The sequence below is a fragment of the Parus major genome, chromosome 1 (genome assembly GCF_001522545.3).
Source record: "Parus major isolate Abel chromosome 1, Parus_major1.1, whole genome shotgun sequence".
Lineage (NCBI taxonomy): Eukaryota > Metazoa > Chordata > Aves > Passeriformes > Paridae > Parus > Parus major.
The window spans coordinates 34,586,051-34,604,416 of NC_031768.1; the positions used below are offsets into that span (position 1 = coordinate 34,586,051).

The 18,366-nt window shown below is 38.7% G+C and overlaps 2 protein-coding genes across 11 annotated transcripts; one reads left to right on the top strand and one right to left on the bottom strand.

Annotated features, from left to right (window-relative positions):
* Positions 1–470: 470 nt before the first annotated feature.
* On the bottom strand, positions 471–12,323 carry ABHD13 (abhydrolase domain containing 13). 9 transcript variants are annotated; one of them, XM_015639948.3, is made up of 6 exons: positions 12,169–12,323; positions 11,354–11,572; positions 10,402–10,437; positions 9,325–9,459; positions 9,120–9,221; positions 471–6,319 (listed from the first exon to the last, which is right to left on the bottom strand). In XM_015639948.3, exons 5-6 carry the CDS (start codon positions 9,136–9,138, stop codon positions 5,271–5,273), a joined length of 1,068 nt encoding a protein of 355 aa, XP_015495434.1. In that variant the 5' UTR covers positions 9,139–9,221; positions 9,325–9,459; positions 10,402–10,437; positions 11,354–11,572; positions 12,169–12,323; the 3' UTR covers positions 471–5,270. The 9 variants fall into 9 exon arrangements, with proteins under 9 accessions (XP_015495434.1, XP_015495452.1, XP_015495461.1 ...); XM_015639966.3 differs by lacking the exon at positions 11,354–11,572; XM_015639975.3 differs by lacking the exon at positions 11,354–11,572 and having other exon boundaries at positions 9,325–9,473.
* A 54-nt stretch (positions 12,324–12,377) lies between these two features.
* On the top strand, positions 12,378–16,590 carry LIG4 (DNA ligase 4). Of its 2 annotated transcripts, none has more exons than XM_015639925.1 (2): positions 12,378–12,455; positions 12,988–16,590. In XM_015639925.1, exon 2 carries the CDS (start codon positions 13,002–13,004, stop codon positions 15,738–15,740), a length of 2,739 nt encoding a protein of 912 aa, XP_015495411.1. In that variant the 5' UTR covers positions 12,378–12,455; positions 12,988–13,001; the 3' UTR covers positions 15,741–16,590. The 2 variants fall into 2 exon arrangements, with proteins under 2 accessions (XP_015495411.1, XP_015495421.1); XM_015639935.1 differs by having other exon boundaries at positions 12,424–12,503.
* The last annotated feature ends 1,776 nt before the right edge of the window (positions 16,591–18,366 follow it).

Here is an 18,366-nt window from a genome sequence, read left to right on the forward strand (position 1 = left end):
AATTGACATTTACAATACTGACAGCATAGGTGACAAAAAAGCATAGTCAGAAACACTTCAAAATACTTCCTAATGGACATAGTATTTATACCATCTCTCAGACAACAGAGAAATTTTGAAATGCAAAATGTATTAGAAAGCGATGGATATCTACCACATACCAGTTTTACTCACCAACACTTACTGAAAGTGAGGATACATGACAAAGCTTAGAAACATATTTGCAATATGTTTTTTCCCCTGCTGTAATAGCTTTCCACAAAGGCCACATCTAACAATGCAGATGGCTAGTCCATGTGCTCTGGTTTTACTAAGACTGAAAACGATACCTTGGGATTGATCTGTTACCATGCAAACAAAACTACCTCTTCACACACACTGAAGATAAGCCACAAACTAGAACAAGACATTAACAGCACTTTTAATGTATCAATTTATTGCATATGTCAGTACATAAAAATAGAAAAGTGTTTTTTGTAAAATTAACTTTATTGTAAAAACCAACTAGAATGATAATGTAAAACTCTGCCACAATTAGCACATATACAATAACATTTATGCTTTGTCTACAAAACTTAAGAATACTTTATAAGACAGTTTTGCCTTAACTATATATTAAAGAAAAATCAAATTAAAAGCTTGCATCTCATAATCAGTGACTGTTTCTGAATTCAAAACATAAGTTTTATTTAGAACTTCAATATGCTATCTCTATTTACACCTCTGTGGGGTTCTACTCTAAATTATACAAGCAGGATGGCATTGCAAATTATACCTAATGGGATACATCAGGCTGATCCCACTACATGCAAGAGGCACTGATTTTATATTTGGCAGAAGTGCCCCCAGCAAAATCAACCCTCATTAACAAAAATAAAAATGTATTTTTCAAGAATTGACAAAATACAAATGGAGGTACGTCTGCATCTTTTTGCTAAGAGAAAAGACCATACCTTGGACTCTCAATTCTGCCTTGCATTCTTCACTGTTAACATCCAACATGATCCAATTATTAGCTTAGAGATGCTGATATGCATATTTTGTATAAATAGTTAATCCTTCTGCCCTTCAGCTGACAGATTGTCCGTAGCCTACCAAATGCATTTGTGCTCTATTTCTAATTTTACCTGAGAAAAGGACATGAGGGCAGTTAACCAGTTAATGTTTCTCCAGAAGAAAGCACAGCTTCTCTCTCTGCATTTCACAGTTCAGAAACAAATTCTGGGAATGTAAACTTGGGTTAGTAGGAAGCCGCAAGTATTTCCAAGAATTAAAACCACACACACGTGTGCATACACCAGGTTTTATACTTCCTAACAAGGAACTCTACTGCTACAGCTGTTCAACTCCTGATCCCTTCCCAGGAACTTTGTTTTTACTTTTATTTCTTTTTTTTAAATTTAATTTCCTCTTAGAAAATTCCTTTAATGAACATATTTAAACTAAGGCTTTCTTATAAACCTGTGAAAAGAACTCGACTTCTTCCCAAATTAGAAATTTGTATCTACAGAACAAATATTTGGGAAACATCTATACACAAATGGGTAACTCTTATGGGAAAACATATAATGGTATTAAATAAATGCAACAGTATCATAACACACCATTTGGCAATTTAAAATTATTATTACTATGTTCATTGCAGTTCAGTTTTTAGCAGCAGATAACTGTGGTTTCTATCACACAGACCATGAAATAAAAACAAGTCTTCACTTGTCAGAACAAGTTTCCTCCTCATTCCTCCTCCCTCCCTCACTTAAAGAATTGTATGCAGAGCAGTGGAATATTTGAATAAAAACATCACTTCTATTTTCCTTCACTGCACTTCATAACTGTCAGGAAAATTAATCCACAAACACCAGAGGTTTATGTCCAAAAAGGAGACAGAGGAGTCATTTTACTTTATTCGAATAAAGGGAGAGGCTCTGGTGTTTGTGGGTTAATTTTCCTGACAATAACCAATGCAATGAAAAACAGCATAATAACATTCATTCACAAGCATATGTGGCCAACCCATTGAGAAACAAAACTGTGCATATATGAAAGGTGGAAGAAACCACATAGGTATAAAGGATACATACATGACAATTGTGCCAACTCACACCCAATACCTGCAAAATTAAAGTTTCGTATTTACATCCTGCAGACAATATAGTGAAAATATATGGCTTGATAATAAGTAATGTTTAGATACAGCCCACTTTGAAGAGTTTCACATTGCCATAATCTAACACCACACATTTGACTTTGTCTTAGCAACAGTGTGCTCAAACAGGAATATTTCATTTGTATACAAGTGCCACATAATACTAGGGATATTCTGGGGTTGAGAATTTTGTTTCAGTTGGTGGGAAGTGGGGTAAATGACATGTTGCTTTAGAAATTGATGCTCTGTGAACCCCACCCCTCCGCCCAATGATATTTAATGTCAAGATATGACAACTTCTAAAGCAATTACCTTCTCTTCATTGTGTCTCCAACAATTAATTTACTCTTTTGGCTTTATAAACTGAATTTTAGAAAAGCAGTATTTGACTGCTAATTTTCCTTCTCTCCCTTCACAGCTATTCTAAAGCAATGTGAAATAGATGAAAATCTATGCAAGCAGCTCATATCTCACTGCAGAACATCAGGGAAAGGCAATGATACATCTATTAACTTCTTTCTGATAGTTAAACACAGCCTCATCTCCCAGCCCCCAATCAAACTTCTCCAATACTTTTCCAAAGTACCCCTCTCCCCAAAAGGAAAAAAAAATATATATCACCACTGTAAGGCTGAAAAGATAGTTTTGGTTTCACTCAGATTGAAAAGTATGCTCTATGTTTTCACGTCTATAGATCCACAAAGATGTGTAGTTTTTTTTCTATCAACTCTAAGAAAACCTTAATAATAGTATCATGTAAGATACTTACCAGAGAAAGCGGCAACTTCTGGTATGTATATGTTTATTTTAAAACAAAACAACAAAACCCCAAAAAATCATGTTTATGAAAAGATGTATCACTCTATCTACAAACTGCTGACAACTATTACCCACATGTATGTAAGAACTATAATTCCATCAGGAGGCATAACCATTAAGGCACCAGTTCACAAAAGCAGTTTTATTCAACCAGAGAACATAAGCACAAGCTTAAAATATGACTGTCCCTCAGGAAACAGATTTTAAGTGTGTGCTGAGATGCTTTTCTGAATCAGGACATGGCAGAAAAGTTTACTTAAAAATTTGATTCAGGGCAACTTTACAGATTGCATGGAAGGTTTTCCAATTTGTTCTTTCCATTAAAAAAAAAAAAATTGATGAGGCAAACTCAGCTGCAGTAGATGAGTAACTAAACCAGCAGAAGAGATCTAAACAGCTCCCACACTCCATTAGAGACTGAGCTAACAGCGCTATCTATGTCTTTGATCCAAGGTTGGAGAAGACCTTCAAAGTCATCTAGTACAATCATCAACCTAACACAACCATAATCACCCCTGAACCATATCCCCAAGTGCCACATGCAGATGACTCTTGAACAGTTCCAGAGGTGGTGATTCCACTACCTCCCTGGGCAACTTAGTCTAATGACTAACTACTCTTTCAGTAAAACTTGTAATACCTTATTTGAGCCTTCTTCGATGCAAGGCCATTTTCTCTCATCCTTGCACTTGAAACATGGCAGAAGAGGCTGACCTTCACTTTGCTACATCTTCCTTTCAAGTGGTTGTAGAGCAGTAAGGTCTCCCCTGAGACACCTTTCCTTCAGACTACACACCACCATATCCCTCAGCTGCTCCTCACAGGACCCATGCTCCATACCATTCCCAGCTCTGTTTTCCATCTCTGGCCTTGCTCCAGCACCTCAATATCTTTCTTGTAGTGAAGGGTCCAGAACTGAGCACAGGACATGAGCTGTGGCCTCACTGGTACGGAGTACAGGGGCACAGTCACTGCCCTGCTCCTGCTGGCCACACCACTGCTGATACAGACCAGGATGCCATTGACCTTCTTGGCCACACTCTGGGCTTATAGCAAGCAGCTGTTGGCTAGCACCTCCAAGTCTCTTTTCTGCTGACCAGCTTTCAAGCCATTCTTTCCCCAGCCTGTAGCGCTGCATGGGGTTGTTGTGACCCAAGCACAAGACCCAGCCTTTCGTCTTGCTGAACCTTATGCAGTTGGCCTTGACTTGTTGCTCCAGTCAATCAGTATCTGCAGAGCCTTCCTACCCTCAATGATATGACCATCTAGGACTATCTGGACATTTTCATTATCCTTATTGTAACAATTGTACACATTTATCTCTAATCATGTGATCACTTGTAATTATTCAAATTTGTTTCTTTAGGAGGTATAAATAAAGGGCACAAACGTTTACCTATGCCAGTATAAAAGTCTGAACACAAAAACCTACTTTTACCTTGTATGACCACCCATTTTGCCTTAAGAAATACAACCTCAAATGCACAAGCAGACTAGTTCTAACAAATAGTTTACCTGTACATTATTGAGAAGAGCTTGAGGCAGAAAGAAGCTTAGATGGCACTGATCTGTTTCAGAAAAAATTACTTCTCTTTTCTATAAAGAAATTGCCTGGTTAAAATCCTGAAGTCACGATGTTAGGCACATACAACTTTCTGTGCACTATTATAATACAAATAGTAAATGAAAATAAGGATCTTTTCATCTTCAGCTGCAGTTTGAAATATGTAAGTTTGCATAACCATAAAACCAGTAATAACCCAGGACAGTATACTTGCAAGTATACTCTACCATTTATGTTATTTTATATTATTTAGCACATTAAAGACTTCCCACTTTGCATAATATAAAATTTCAAGAAATTAAACACTAATCTCATGCATGGCACACTTTAAATAAACTCTAAGAGAAGCAACAAATCATTGTGCTAACCATGGCTGTCCAAAAAGCTCACACATACAGCAGTGAATACCAAAGAGCCTCCCGTTGTTCTAAATACATTCTGTACTACTTTTGTAGCAAGTTTCTTTAATAGCATCTGTTGTACATATCAAACAAATGGAATATATGGACAGAGATACCAAAAAAGTATGAGAAAGACATAAAATGATTCATTTACAATGCTGCAAATGTAAAAGTTATCTGGAACACCTTAATAAAATATCAGACCTTTCCAAGTTTAATTTCACTCTTTAGGCAAGTACAAGCATGACATACATTTAAGAAAGACATTCTTTTACCACTTATCACAAATCAAGGTACAGTGCAGGTACTTGCCCCACCCCATCCCAAAGAAGAATATCAATTATATTATTGTTACGTTAGATGAAGTTTTCGCCATTTCTTCAGGGGAGTGACTCTTTATTACTTCTTTGATGAACTGTTCAAGTGCAGTGAAATAACCCTGGCACTGCCAAGTGTCATTGTGAGTTCCATCAGGAAATATTGCCAATCTCTTAGTCCGAGCTGGGGATAATTCATAAAGTTGCTTCATCATAACCGGTGGAATTAACTGGTCAGACAACCCAGAGATGAAGAGAGAAGGCATTCTGCACTGAGAGATTTTTCTGTAGGATAGAAATTTATTTTTGTAGCACCATAATGGAAGATATCTCATCGGAAAAAAAGAGAACAAAGTGCTGGCCATGTATGGGATGCTAAGAAAGGTGTTCTCCACCACGATGGCAGAAATCCTATGGGAATTTTCAGAAGCTAAGTGAATAGCTACTGCTCCCCCCAAGGAACGGCCAAAAAGAAAAATTTTCGTTTTATCAAGATCAGACCGACTCATCACATAGTCTAAGACAGCCTCAGAATCTAAGTACAAGCCTTCTTCGCTTGCTTCTCCTTCGCTTTTGCCATACCCTCTATAATCGACCAGAATTAAGTTTACTTTCAGGTTTACCAGCATTAACAAAGCATTTGGCAACCTGTGGCCAATGTTGCCTGCATTCCCGTGAAAGTAAATGATGGTTGGAGAATATGCTGCATTGTCCCCTGTGTATCTCAGCAGAATAAGATTGAGAAGAACTCCATCTTTGGTTTTGATGAAGATGTTTTCATGTGGTATACCAGTAGGCATAGGAACATAAAGGCGTGATGAAGAGGGCTGTTCAGGAAAGTAAAGCAGAACATCCTGGAATTTATATAATATACCCGCTATGGATACAAATATTAATACAAGGAGTATAATGCCTCCATACAAGTGAAAAGTCACTATCAAGGGCAGAAGACAAATACGGCAGAGACTCCAAGACCAGGAAGCCAAAGCTAGTAGCCATCTTTTAACAAAGGTCCAAAGCATCCATGATTTTTCCATTGTAGAAGTCAATGATCTTTTACGCCAAGTAAATCCTGTAAAAGAACCCAAATGTATACATATAAATATAGGAAAAAGAAAAAGGTTTGCAATTTAAGCATTTTAACTTGCTTTACGACAATTAATGGCAAGTCAATGTATTGGAGCGTTAACATAAAATTTGGTGTCAAATTCCCCTTGAACTTTTGGAAACCATTTGGCTCTGTTATACAAGCAGAAAGGCAATCACAAGGAAAGGCTTTAGAACTCTTCAAAACCCCATTTACAGTATTTCTGCAGGCAGTCCATTAGCAGCACTAGAAGACTGGTTGACTGAGACCACAGTAACTTCTGCTTTCCTTCAGACTTTCCTACTAAGCAGGAGAATAACCATACAGACTATGCCACCAGTTTGTCAAAGCTGCTCATATAAGTAACTCTAGAATTCAGAGAACACAAACAAAAATAGCCCTCATTTCTAAGTTGCTAAGTAGCATGCTGTAAGCCTGTGCACGTCACTCTGCAGCCAGCGGAGGCTCACTACACATCCCAGCACTACAATGGGTTAGTGGCTGCCTTTCAGCGTCTCAATCAGCTGAGCCACACCTGAACTGCTCAGAGTGACTCCTCTCTACTCAGATACCACACTGTATTTACCATTATGACAGGGTTTTTTTGCTATATTTTGATTGCTTTTGATTTATAACAATCATTTTCCACTATCAGATCAAAAATCTGCATTAAGTCTTTATCTGAATGGAAGATTTTATCATCATGAAAGACCACTGAAAACAGTCAGTAAACTACATTTTTCTCTGGTCAATGAAAAGCACTGCTGAAAATACCAAACATGAAAACAGACTCATGACAAAAACACACACACAGCATAAAATGAAGAGAATGATGTTAATGACAGTGGATTAAACCTTCTTTCCAACCAAAAGTTATGTCTCCCAGCATCCATACAAAATCTTGCATACAAGATGAATACTCCTGGTTCATATGGAAACAAACAAAAACTGACAAACCTACACAAAAATTACAGTAACCATTCAGTCACCACTGAATTGAATAATCACACTACCTGGAACGGACAACACAAAGTTACTTGTTTGAGGACACTGAGCTATATAGCAGATAATAGTTCCACTTTGGAAACAAAGTTATAATTTACTAAAATGATATAGCACAGCAATAATCTGAATTCAAACTCCAAAGTGGAGTTTGACATGCAGAGATTCATCCAAGCATTTCATGCCAGCCATCTTGGTAGGCTTGAGTGATAAAACGTAATCTCTGCAGCTACAACCTTTGCATTCCACAGATATAAGCACCCAATCTGACCAGGAAAAACTGGCATCTCCATTTTATGCAAAAATTATAAATAAATCAGAAAAATAAATGTCACATCTTAAGATTCATATAATAGCCAATGTTACAGCTTTTATATAGTGTATCTACTCCAAATACATGAAACTGGTGAAATATAAAGTAGTCCAAAAGACCAGTTATCTCAACTTTGTTCTCTTATATTATTTATAAGTTCATGTTTATTGTCCATATCCAAGTATGTACAAATACTGTCTATAGGAAGATTTAATTCCTGTGATCCATTTCCCTTGAAAAGAACTCAAAATTATTAGAAGACATATAAAGTAGCTACTTCAATTTCTAAGAGAACCTCCTAAAGAAGTTAATACACATTTTTCCTGCACTACATTTCAAGACTATAAGAAGATTGATAATGAGACAATAAAACCATTCTCCTTACCTACACTATTCAACATTTTGCTGACTGTCTTATAAAATGAAAGAAACTCCAAAAATGCTTTCTCAACAATATATTCACAAGAGAAAGAGAAAGAGTTTAACAAAACTACTAAGAGACAAAGAGTTAACAAAAATCTCACTTCAAGTGATGAAGTTTTGCAATGACTACCCCACATACACTAAGGATTATTATTTGAAGACTGATACCCATAGCTGATTTTATAAGCCATGTTAGCTTCATGAGAAGGGCACCACTTCTATTTTTATTTCAGCAAGCAAATATTATCAAAGTATTATACTACTGAGATAGCGCTACTGTGTGATTACTTCTGATATACACACACACACACCTATATATATATATATATATATACAGGTATATACAAATACTTGGCTACTGGAATTGTAAAGCCAGTACACCTTAAAGCTCAACATACAGTAAGTAGTTAACAGGAAAAGCAAACTACACAGCCACAAATGTTTCATGCTCACTACAGATTTAAATAAAGCCAAGAAGTCTGCAATATTGAACAATTGCATTACTACTCAAGTTTTTTTTCCCAGCTGTGTGAAACTTCACCGGTTCAAATAATTTCCAGGCCTTCACATCTTGTTGCAAGATTTTTTAGCTAGGAAATGAAGATATAAATTTTTCCTAGGTTCCTCCCCACCTTTCAGTACCAATTAAAAGATCACTAGAGTAGAAAAGGATGATTTCTCAAACAAGCATACAGGCCTAGAAGAGACTCTAAGCCAAATCAATAAAATCTCGTCCTCAATAAAGCTACAACCCACACTTTCTATGGCACTCGAAGCAACAGACCTTCCACAAACTACCTTGGACAGCAGAACATGATAGAACTTCCACTTGAAGGACAGAAATAAAAGGGGTAAGCTAATAAAGTAATATTCAGTGAGCAGTAAGGTCAGCACTTTTTGAAGTGTATGAGATTTGAGACCGTTCAACGTACTGCAAAACAACACACACACACACACACAGTCTTTTCTTGGTGTTTATTTCCCACTCCAGGTGTACTGGATGGGAAGTTATAACTCTTTCAAGCAGTTTACAGTACTACATCTTACGATGCAAATACTCTGTCATGAACTGTGAAGAGCATGCGTTTCATCTTCTGTTGCATTTTCTCTTTCATCTCTGATTTTGTGACTAGTAGGGGCCAGAATAATCTGGAAAAGGCATGAGTGGGAGAACAGTGTATTTAGACTTTGATGTCTGATGTGGTCAACTTGAGAAACAGAGCAGACCCACCAACCCACCACCTGGACAAACCTGATGCTCTCTCTAGACTGCTTCTGTTCCTAGACTACAACGACCAGTCACGGACTTGCCCCATAACTGTCTGAGGTCCCAGTTGTATCAAGAAGCATTCACCCCTTTAAGTTCTTGGAGGGCATTCTTGGTTCACTAAAAAAAAAAATCTTTTTTTTGGTAGAATTATTTTATTACAGCACTGTATTTCACGTAATTGTTGTAATTTTGAAAACAAGATTTTCCTATAACAAGGAGTCACATCCTATTTTACAGCATTCACAGTATTTCATAATCACTGATTATTTAAGTTAAGTAAAAGGCTAGGTAAAGAAGCATAAGGTCATTAAAAAAATTGTTTCCTCTGATAATGTGCATTAGAAAGGCTAGCCTTTGGGAATCCTAATACTTCTGGCAAGTATTTATTTGGTGATGCTCTTAAGCTTAAAAGACAAGCAGAAGTCAGTATTGAAATACTAAACTTTACTGTGGAAACCATTGCCACACAGGAAATGCAGCCCAACTCAGTCTTAAGACCTAATGAAAGTAAGACTTAGCCAGACTGCTGTTGTACCTTTGGCTTAAACTGCCATGGAACTGTATTATCACTCAAAACAGGAAACTTGGAAGCAGTGAGTTTCAGCTTTGTGGTGGGATATACACATATGTTGATATATATACACACACCCTCTGTATCTATACATCTTCATTGCTGAATCCACAGCCTAGGAACTATTGCAGACCTTTATATTCTATCAGATGAGCTACAAATCCCAGAATTAGGTAGCTACTGAAAATACAAATCACACACAACAATTAAAATTTTGAGGAAAAAAAAAACTTTATGATTGAGGCGTTTTAACAATTTTCTATTTTGCCCCGATGCTATTTTAAAATGGTTAACACCATTATCAACTGAAAGAGTAACAAAAACTCAAGTGTACATTTAATGAACTAGGGAACAATTTCTGGTTCATTTTGAATGGCAGCTGAAATTACTCTTGTATCTGCCACAGGTTCTGTTGTTTTGTCTCTGTCTACATTTTCAATATTAAACATAAAATTTTTCAAACACTAATCATATCATAAAACATTTACCTTTAGATGTGATGATTTCCCAGGCTTCATCTCTGCCTGAAAAACAATTCCATTTATGAATTTTGAGTAAAATTGTTTTGAGTTACACATGTAATTTACTGTTTATCTTACTACTTGAAATAAGATTTAGAAGTGGTACGATCCAAACCCCCTAGAAGTTACAACTGCTTCACTAGTGAAACTGTGCATTTCATGCTTCTCCTATCAAGCTGAATGCTTGTTTGAAACATTGGATGACCTTGAAAACATCTTATAATGAAGTTCAAGAAACACAATGAAATGTCCTGGACTATATACACAACACAGAGTATATGACAATATTGTAAAATTATAGCAATAATGTTCATATGCAATTGTAATATATTTAATAATAACACAACGTACATACACAGTGAATAAAAACAAATATTACATTCTCTTCTAAAAACTAACTTTTAGTGCTTAAGTAGTATTAAAATTGGTCCTAAGAATCACAATCAGGTGTTTAATGGCTGCTTCCTCTTTAAAGAGCTTTAAAAAAAAGTTAAGTCTCAACACTCACTCCAAATCCTTTGGATTTCAAAACAAACAAACAAAATCAAATACTTCTCTGTGTTCTTAAGAAATATCGAATTACATCTGTCTCCACTTCCTTTTCCTAGACTCTAACTTCTCCAGATACAGACAAAATTTGCACAAGAGTTACACTGACCACATTTATTCAGAAGACATCCGTAAGTAGAAATATTAGGCCCTCAACTATAAAAAGCTAGTTTCAGATGGGGAAACTGATCCGGAACAAAACCTACAAGCTTAGTAAAGACCAGAATAATGCACTTTCCTGGTATTAAAATCCTACAGAGACATGCACTTAAAAAAAAAAAAAAAAAAAAAAAAAAAAAAAAAAAAAAAAAGGAGAAAAACAACAGCAAAGTAGCTACTCCTAAGAAAACAAAAAGTACATTAAGAGTACCTAGAGTAAGTTAAGCGTCACACATTTCATGGCTCTGGCTTTAAAATTAACCAGACACTTGTCCTACTTATTTCAAGCGGCCAGCATCCACAGCATCAAGTCGTACACATTGACAGCAGAAAATGCTTTCCCCTTAACTCTCGTGACACTTCTCCTCCCCACAGACGAATGGTACAAGGTATCATCATAAGTCAATGTCTTGAATTACGATGATACTGCCTAAAGAAACCAAACAAACTCAAACAACATCAAACCAAAACAACAACAAACCAAGGCTGGCTATACTTTAACTTGGAACCTTTAACTTTCTAGGGACCATAGGCTCCTAAAACCGCAATTTCCAAGCTTGTTAAATTGCTCCCTTTTTGACTGAAGCAAAACACCCAGTTCAGCCTTTTCAAAACAAACACTTGGCCCATTAAGAACACTACAGCTACCATCAGCCCCACCTTCTGCAAGCACGCATTTGCAGGAATTGTTCCATCTGGCAGAGACAAACGAAACACCGGAGCGAGACCTTGCTGCCAAGAAGCGTAAGATCTCCCGGGGCTTCGCAGGAAGGCACCTGCAGGAACTTTTTATCGGCGCTGTCAGGGGAGCTGCTCCTGGGCACGGGAGCCGCACACCGCCGGGACAATGTCCCTCCTGCCTCCGCCCCAGGGAAGAGCCGCGTTTAGCCCCGGCGAGACCCTAGACCGAACCCCAAACACGCCGGCCGCCCCCGCTGCCCCGGCTCCCCCCAGCCCGCCGCGGCCTCAGAGGCCGGGCCCGCCCCCTCCCATGCCGCGGCGGGGCCGAGGCGCCGCCAGACCCACCCGCCGCATCCTCCCGGGCGGCCGCCGCCGCTGCCTCGGGCCAGCGCAGACCCCGACGCGCAACTTCAACCGCCGCTCCTTCCTTCCGAGGCAGGAAGTCACCGCAGCCGCGGTTCCGCTTCCAGGGCACGGCCCGGCCGCTCTCCCTTCTCTCCCCGCCTTTCCCCGCCCCGGGCTCCGCCGCCGTTCCCCGCCCCGGCCCGGGGGCGGAGCGCGGACCGCGGCGGCGCCGGGCCGGCCCTCCTCTTCCGGGGCGGTAGGAAGCCGGCGTCAGCCCGGCTCCGCAGGTAGCCGTGGGTCCCCCCTGGCGCGGCCGTTCCCCCGTGCTCCCGGAGGTCGGTCCGTGCGGAGCGGGAGGTGTCCGCTGCCCCGCGCTGCGGCCATGGCAGCGCCGTGCTGGGGGATGTGGGGTGGCCAGGGCGGGCCCTCTCCGGCCCCCTTGGACACCGCTCCCTGCGCCGGGGGACAGGGGCCGAGGCGGGAGGTGTCGGGGGAAGGCTGCGTTCTCGGGGAAGGTGGAGGGAAATCGGTCTCCGAGCACTGAAAGCTCCCGCCTGGGCAGCAGCGAGGGGGGCGCGGTGCCTTGTCTTGCCGTGCAGACCTTTGTTTAGGTGATGCCAGTGTTTCGGTGTCGCAGCCTCGCTGCTGAGTTCGACCCTTAAATGAGGAATCAGCTGGTGACCTTTAAGATAGTGGTTAGATCTTAGGTAGAAAAATGAGTAAAAACGTAAATCCTAATTAGAGACGTTTTGGTTTTTTTAAAACGAAATAACAGGCTGGCGTTTTGTTTATAAATACATAATTTTGTTTTGTTCCCAGTGAAAAACAGACTGATGGCTTCTGCACCTGTTCCACAGCCTCCTCCTAAAAAAACGGTGGCCTCTCATGTGCCTTTTGCACATCTGTGTTCTACTCTGGAGCAAATACAGAAGTGCAAATCTCGTCCAGAGAAAACCAAGTATTTCAAGGTTTTTCTGGAATCCTGGAGGAAGTTCCATGATGCGCTTCATCAAAAAGAGAAGGATGTCACAGATTCCTTTTACCCGGCTATGCGACTTATTCTCCCACAGTTGGAAAGAGAGAGGATGGCATATGGAATTAAGGAAACTATGCTTGCAAAGCTCTATATTGAACTGCTTAATTTACCAAAAGATGGAAAAGATGCTGCAAAGCTTTTAAATTACAGAACACCTACAGGCTCACGTGGAGATGCTGGAGATTTTGCAATGATCGCATACTTTGTGCTAAAACCTAGGAGCCCAAAACAAGGCAGACTGACAATAGAACAAGTCAATGAACATTTAGATGCAATAGCTAATAACAATGCTGCTAAAAACAAGGGTCAGTTAAAGAAAAGTCTTCTTCAGTTAATTACCCAGAGCACAGCACTGGAACAAAAATGGCTTATCCGAATGATTATAAAGGATCTAAAGCTTGGTGTTAGTCAACAAACTATATTTTCTATTTTTCATCCCGATGCTGCTGAATTGCACAATGTTACTACCGATTTGGAAAAAGTTTGCAGACAGCTGCATGATCCCTCTGTCTCACTTAGTGATGTTTCTATCATGTTGTTCTCTGCCTTTAAACCAATGCTTGCTGCTATTGCAGATGTCCAGCAAATTGAGAAACAAATGAGTAACCAGACATTCTACATAGAAACTAAGCTGGATGGTGAACGTATGCAGATGCACAAAGATGGGGATGTGTACAAGTATTTTTCCCGAAATGGGTTTGACTATACTCAGCAGTTTGGTGCTTCACCCCTAGAAGGTTCGTTAACGCCATTTATTCATAATGTATTTAAGAGCAATATACAAAATTGCATTCTTGATGGTGAAATGATGGCTTACAATCCTGAGACACAAACTTTTATGCAAAAAGGAAACAAATTTGACATAAAAAGAATGGTGGAGGACTCTGATCTGCAGACCTGCTTCTGTGTATTTGATGTATTGATGGTTAATGATCAGAAGTTGGGCCATGAAGTACTGAGCAAAAGATATGAAATCTTAAATAGTGTATTTACCCCGGTAAAGGGCAGGATACATGTTGTCCATAAGAGAAATGCCAGAACAAGAAAAGAAGTAATTGATGCTTTAAATGAAGCAATAGATAACAGAGAGGAAGGAATTATGGTGAAAGATCCCATGTCCACCTACAAGCCTGACAAACGTGGGGAAGGCTGGTTAAAAATCAAGCCAGAATATGTCAATGGACTGATGGATGAACTGGACCTTTTAATTGTTGGTGGTTACTGGGGGAAGGGGTCTCGTGGTGGAATGATGTCTCATTTTCTCTGTGCTGTTGCGGAGACACCCCCTCCAAATGAAAAACCAACCATTTTCCACTCCATATGTCGTGTTGGCTCTGGCTATACCATGAAAGAGTTGTATGATCTAGGCTTGAAACTGGCTAAACACTGGAAGCCCTACCATAGGAAGAACCCTCCTGGTAACATTTTGTGTGGAACTGAAAAACCTGAAATGTACATTGAACCTTGCAACTCTGTCATAGTTCAGATCAAGGCAGCTGAGATTGTTGACAGTGATATGTACAAAACTGACTGTACTTTGAGATTCCCCCGAATTGAGAAGATAAGGGAAGACAAAGAATGGTACGAGTGCATGACTTCAGACATGTTAGAAGACCTCAGGAGCAAAGCACAAGGAAAGCTGGCATCTAAGCACCTTCCTATAGATGAGTATGATGAGCCACATGAGAAAAAAAGGAAAACTGTTTCAAAGGTGAGGAAGGTAATTGGAATAGCCGAGCAATTTAAAGCTCCTGATCTTTCTAGTGTAAGCAAGGTTTCAAATATATTTGAAGATGTTGAGTTTTGTGTTATGACAGGAACAAGAAAATACTCAAAGACTGAGCTGGAAAGCAGAATAGCCCAATGTGGTGGCAGTGTGGTACAGAACCCGGGGCCGGAGACATACTGTGTCATTGTAGGAGCTGAGAATGTCAGAGTGAAAAACATCATTGCTTCTAACAAATACGATGTGGTGAGGGCAGAGTGGCTCCTTCAGTGTTTTCAAACCAAAATGCTGGTGCCTTGGCAACCAGCCTTTATGATTCACATGTCTCCTGACACAAGAGAACATTTTGCTCGTGAGTATGATTGTTATGGAGACAGTTACACAGCAAACACAGATGTTGCGCAGCTCAAGGAGGTATTCTCAAGAATGAAAGACAATAAGGCAATGCCTGTGGACTTGATTGCAGAGCTAGAAGAACGTTATTGGTGGAACAATTGTCAGCTTGGCATATTCAGAGGAAACACTGTTTATGTGGACTGTTATGCTGTTGTTAATGAGCCTGAAAGCAAAATCCCTGGAACTACACTATCAATTAGAGCTTTGGAGCTCCGTTTTTATGGTGCAAAAGTAGTTTCTCACCTTGAAGAGGGTGTCTCCCATGTTGTTGTAGGAGAAGATCATTCACGGGTAGAAGAGATGAAAGTGCTCAGGAGGACATTTGGGAAAAAATTTAAAATTGTATCTGAGCTGTGGGTAGCACACTCAGTAGAGGAAGGAGTTGCAGAGAATGAATATCAGTACTTAGTTTAAAGCAGTTTTTAAGATTTGAGCAAAGGCATGATTTGATGCGGATTTTGTGAGGTTGTCCTAAAATTTTTGTGTGACTTCATGTCTGTTTAAAGCTGGCTCTGGCTGAAGAACAACACTGAATTGGTGAAATCAGAGGAAGGCTTTTAATTTTATTGTTGTGGAAGCACAGGGATGCTAAGCTATGCTGAAGGGAAAAAAAATCGCCACAAGATAATTTAAGCCTTTTAATCCACAAATAGATCTTGGGAGAGGTCTAAAATTTTACATAAATAAAATATGTCTGAAACTGGCTAGTTTTTTCTAGCTTTAATAATGCTTGCCTTGATTGTTCAAAGTGGGGACAATAATTTATTATTTTATGGGGATTCTGCTATTTATCTATTGTCATTTTGCAGTCACATACACATTTTTGTGGACTTGTTTTGTATGTATTCCATATGGTAGAGAATTCAGTAATTTATAAACTTCATCTGGACTTTTTAAATTTGCTTACATTGGTTTTAGCATTAAGCACCACACAGCTTTGGAAGCACTTTGATTTTAGAATATTGTGTAGATCCCATGTTTCTTTGTGTAAATAGCCTTTGTACAAAAAACCTAACTTTTCATTGAGTTGATAATGAATTAATAATGACCTATATATGTATGAAATACAAATCTATTACTTAAAAATTGTAATAATCACCAGTGCTCATTACAGTTTAACAGTGAATTGTGACAGGACTAGGCTTTTACAATTAACCAGTTTATCTTTTAAGAATGCTTCTTAAGTTATTGTAGGATAATTTCCAAATATCCAGTTCAATGTATATTTTTCCAACTACTAAATAAAATCTAGTTTTAAAGTGTGTCTGGTATTTATTTTAGTAAGCAGTGACTTTGGAAAAGCACAAAATTTCTTATTTTACTGTTAGATAATTCATGCACTAACTTTGAGGGGAAAAAGGTTGAGGCCTTGTATTTTATTATGCCAGCATTGGTATCAAACATAAATGAAGTTAAGCAGACCATGCAGAGTCAGTTTTTAGCTTACCTCTTTCTTCAGTGCTCTCCATGGTCATGTTCAATGTTCATGCAAAAGTTCCTGTAAAAAGAATTGGGAAATATTATATTAAAGGTTAATTTGAAGGACTGTATTGATATCTCTTAGTGTATTAGCAGCTCCCTTATTATCTGAAATATACTCAGTAGGTAAAATTCAATAGTCACTGTCCACAAATTTCCTGTCACCAGGCCTGCTTTGCTCTTTTTCTCAGGTGGGGCTGGTACAGTGGGACATGCTTTTTGTTGGTGAGGATACTGCCTTGTGCCTGTCTTGCTGTTCCCTCAGCATGCTTTCCCTCGTGGAGCAGCCTGGTTGCACCCCTTACCTAACAGGGATTTGAATGAATGAGGGAAAGCCTCACCTTTCTTTTGTCCCCCTGATACTTATCTGGTCTTTAGCTTGGATGTGAACTCCTTTCCAGAAGCAAATTTATAAATTGTGGAAAGCTTGTTACCTTTTTACTGTAGTGCATCTGTTTGGTGAAGCACTTAAAAACTGTGGTTTCTGTTGCCCAGTTTCCAGTTACTCTTTTCTGAAAGAGTACATCTGTATATTTTAAGATTGTATTAATATCCTTGAAAAGCAGAAGATCCATTTACTCAGGTGAAACAGTCAAAATCTCTCAGCTATAGTAAATAACAGGTAAGATGTAGTATTCTGTTTATGGCATCTCAGTAATAGGTGAGAGATTTTAAAAAGCTCTGTAGTTTGCTTGTGGGGTTTTGTAATACTTTGTGTCACACTTTCTTTTCAAATCCAATCAAAAGCCATTCAATCTTTCAAATCTGTAATTGCAGCTTGAAGTCTTTCACAAGAGGGACTTAAAGTTATAAAATGTCATAAAAAGATTAAAAAATGTTCATTTGAAGGTGACTAGGGAAATGCCTTTTAATGTAGTTCAACTGAGCATAAAGCATCTCCAGCTGGAAACGGCTGTTGTACCACAAAACAGTAGATATGCCTGTAAAATTTTATGGTACTGTTTTTTGCTGTGAGGGGATAAGAATGAGAGAACTCCCTGTAAGTTTGACTTATTATACAAACCTAACAGTGAAGGAGCTTCTAGGTATAATCATAATGTTTCTCCATGTTCCTTTCTTGAACCAAGCCAATTGAAAGCCACCAACCTCAAAATTATTGTCTTTTAGAAAGAAGATCTTTAGCATTATTTTTGTATATTTTTAACAGATGTAGCTTTTCTTTCTTTGTAATTTTGGGAAGATTATCTTGAGAGAACATAAAAGGGAGTTCAATTTAAGTTCAAACTGCAAGCATTAATGTTCAGAGCATATGTGATTGTATTTCAAAACTGATGTAATAATGTTTCAACATGTATAATTGTCACTAGATTAGTGACAAAATATATTTTAATTTATTCTTCTATTAATATTATGAGTAGAGGAACTATGTAAAGCTTTGAAACCAGAGTTCATTTTTCTCTGTGTCATGCATAAAGTACAATAGATTTTCCAGGATTAGAGTTGCTAGAAATAAGATACCATGGGGTTAAAAAGGGTTGTTACACAGAAAATGAGTGGGTGTGATGTGAGGGGTTGCGTATTCCATTCTTTTAGCCTTAGT

What these genes read in the sequence shown, in the direction of transcription:
- LIG4 (XM_015639925.1), top strand. Translation starts at nt 13,002, where the DNA reads ATGGCTTCTGCACCTGTTCCACAGCCTCCTCCTAAAAAAACGGTGGCC.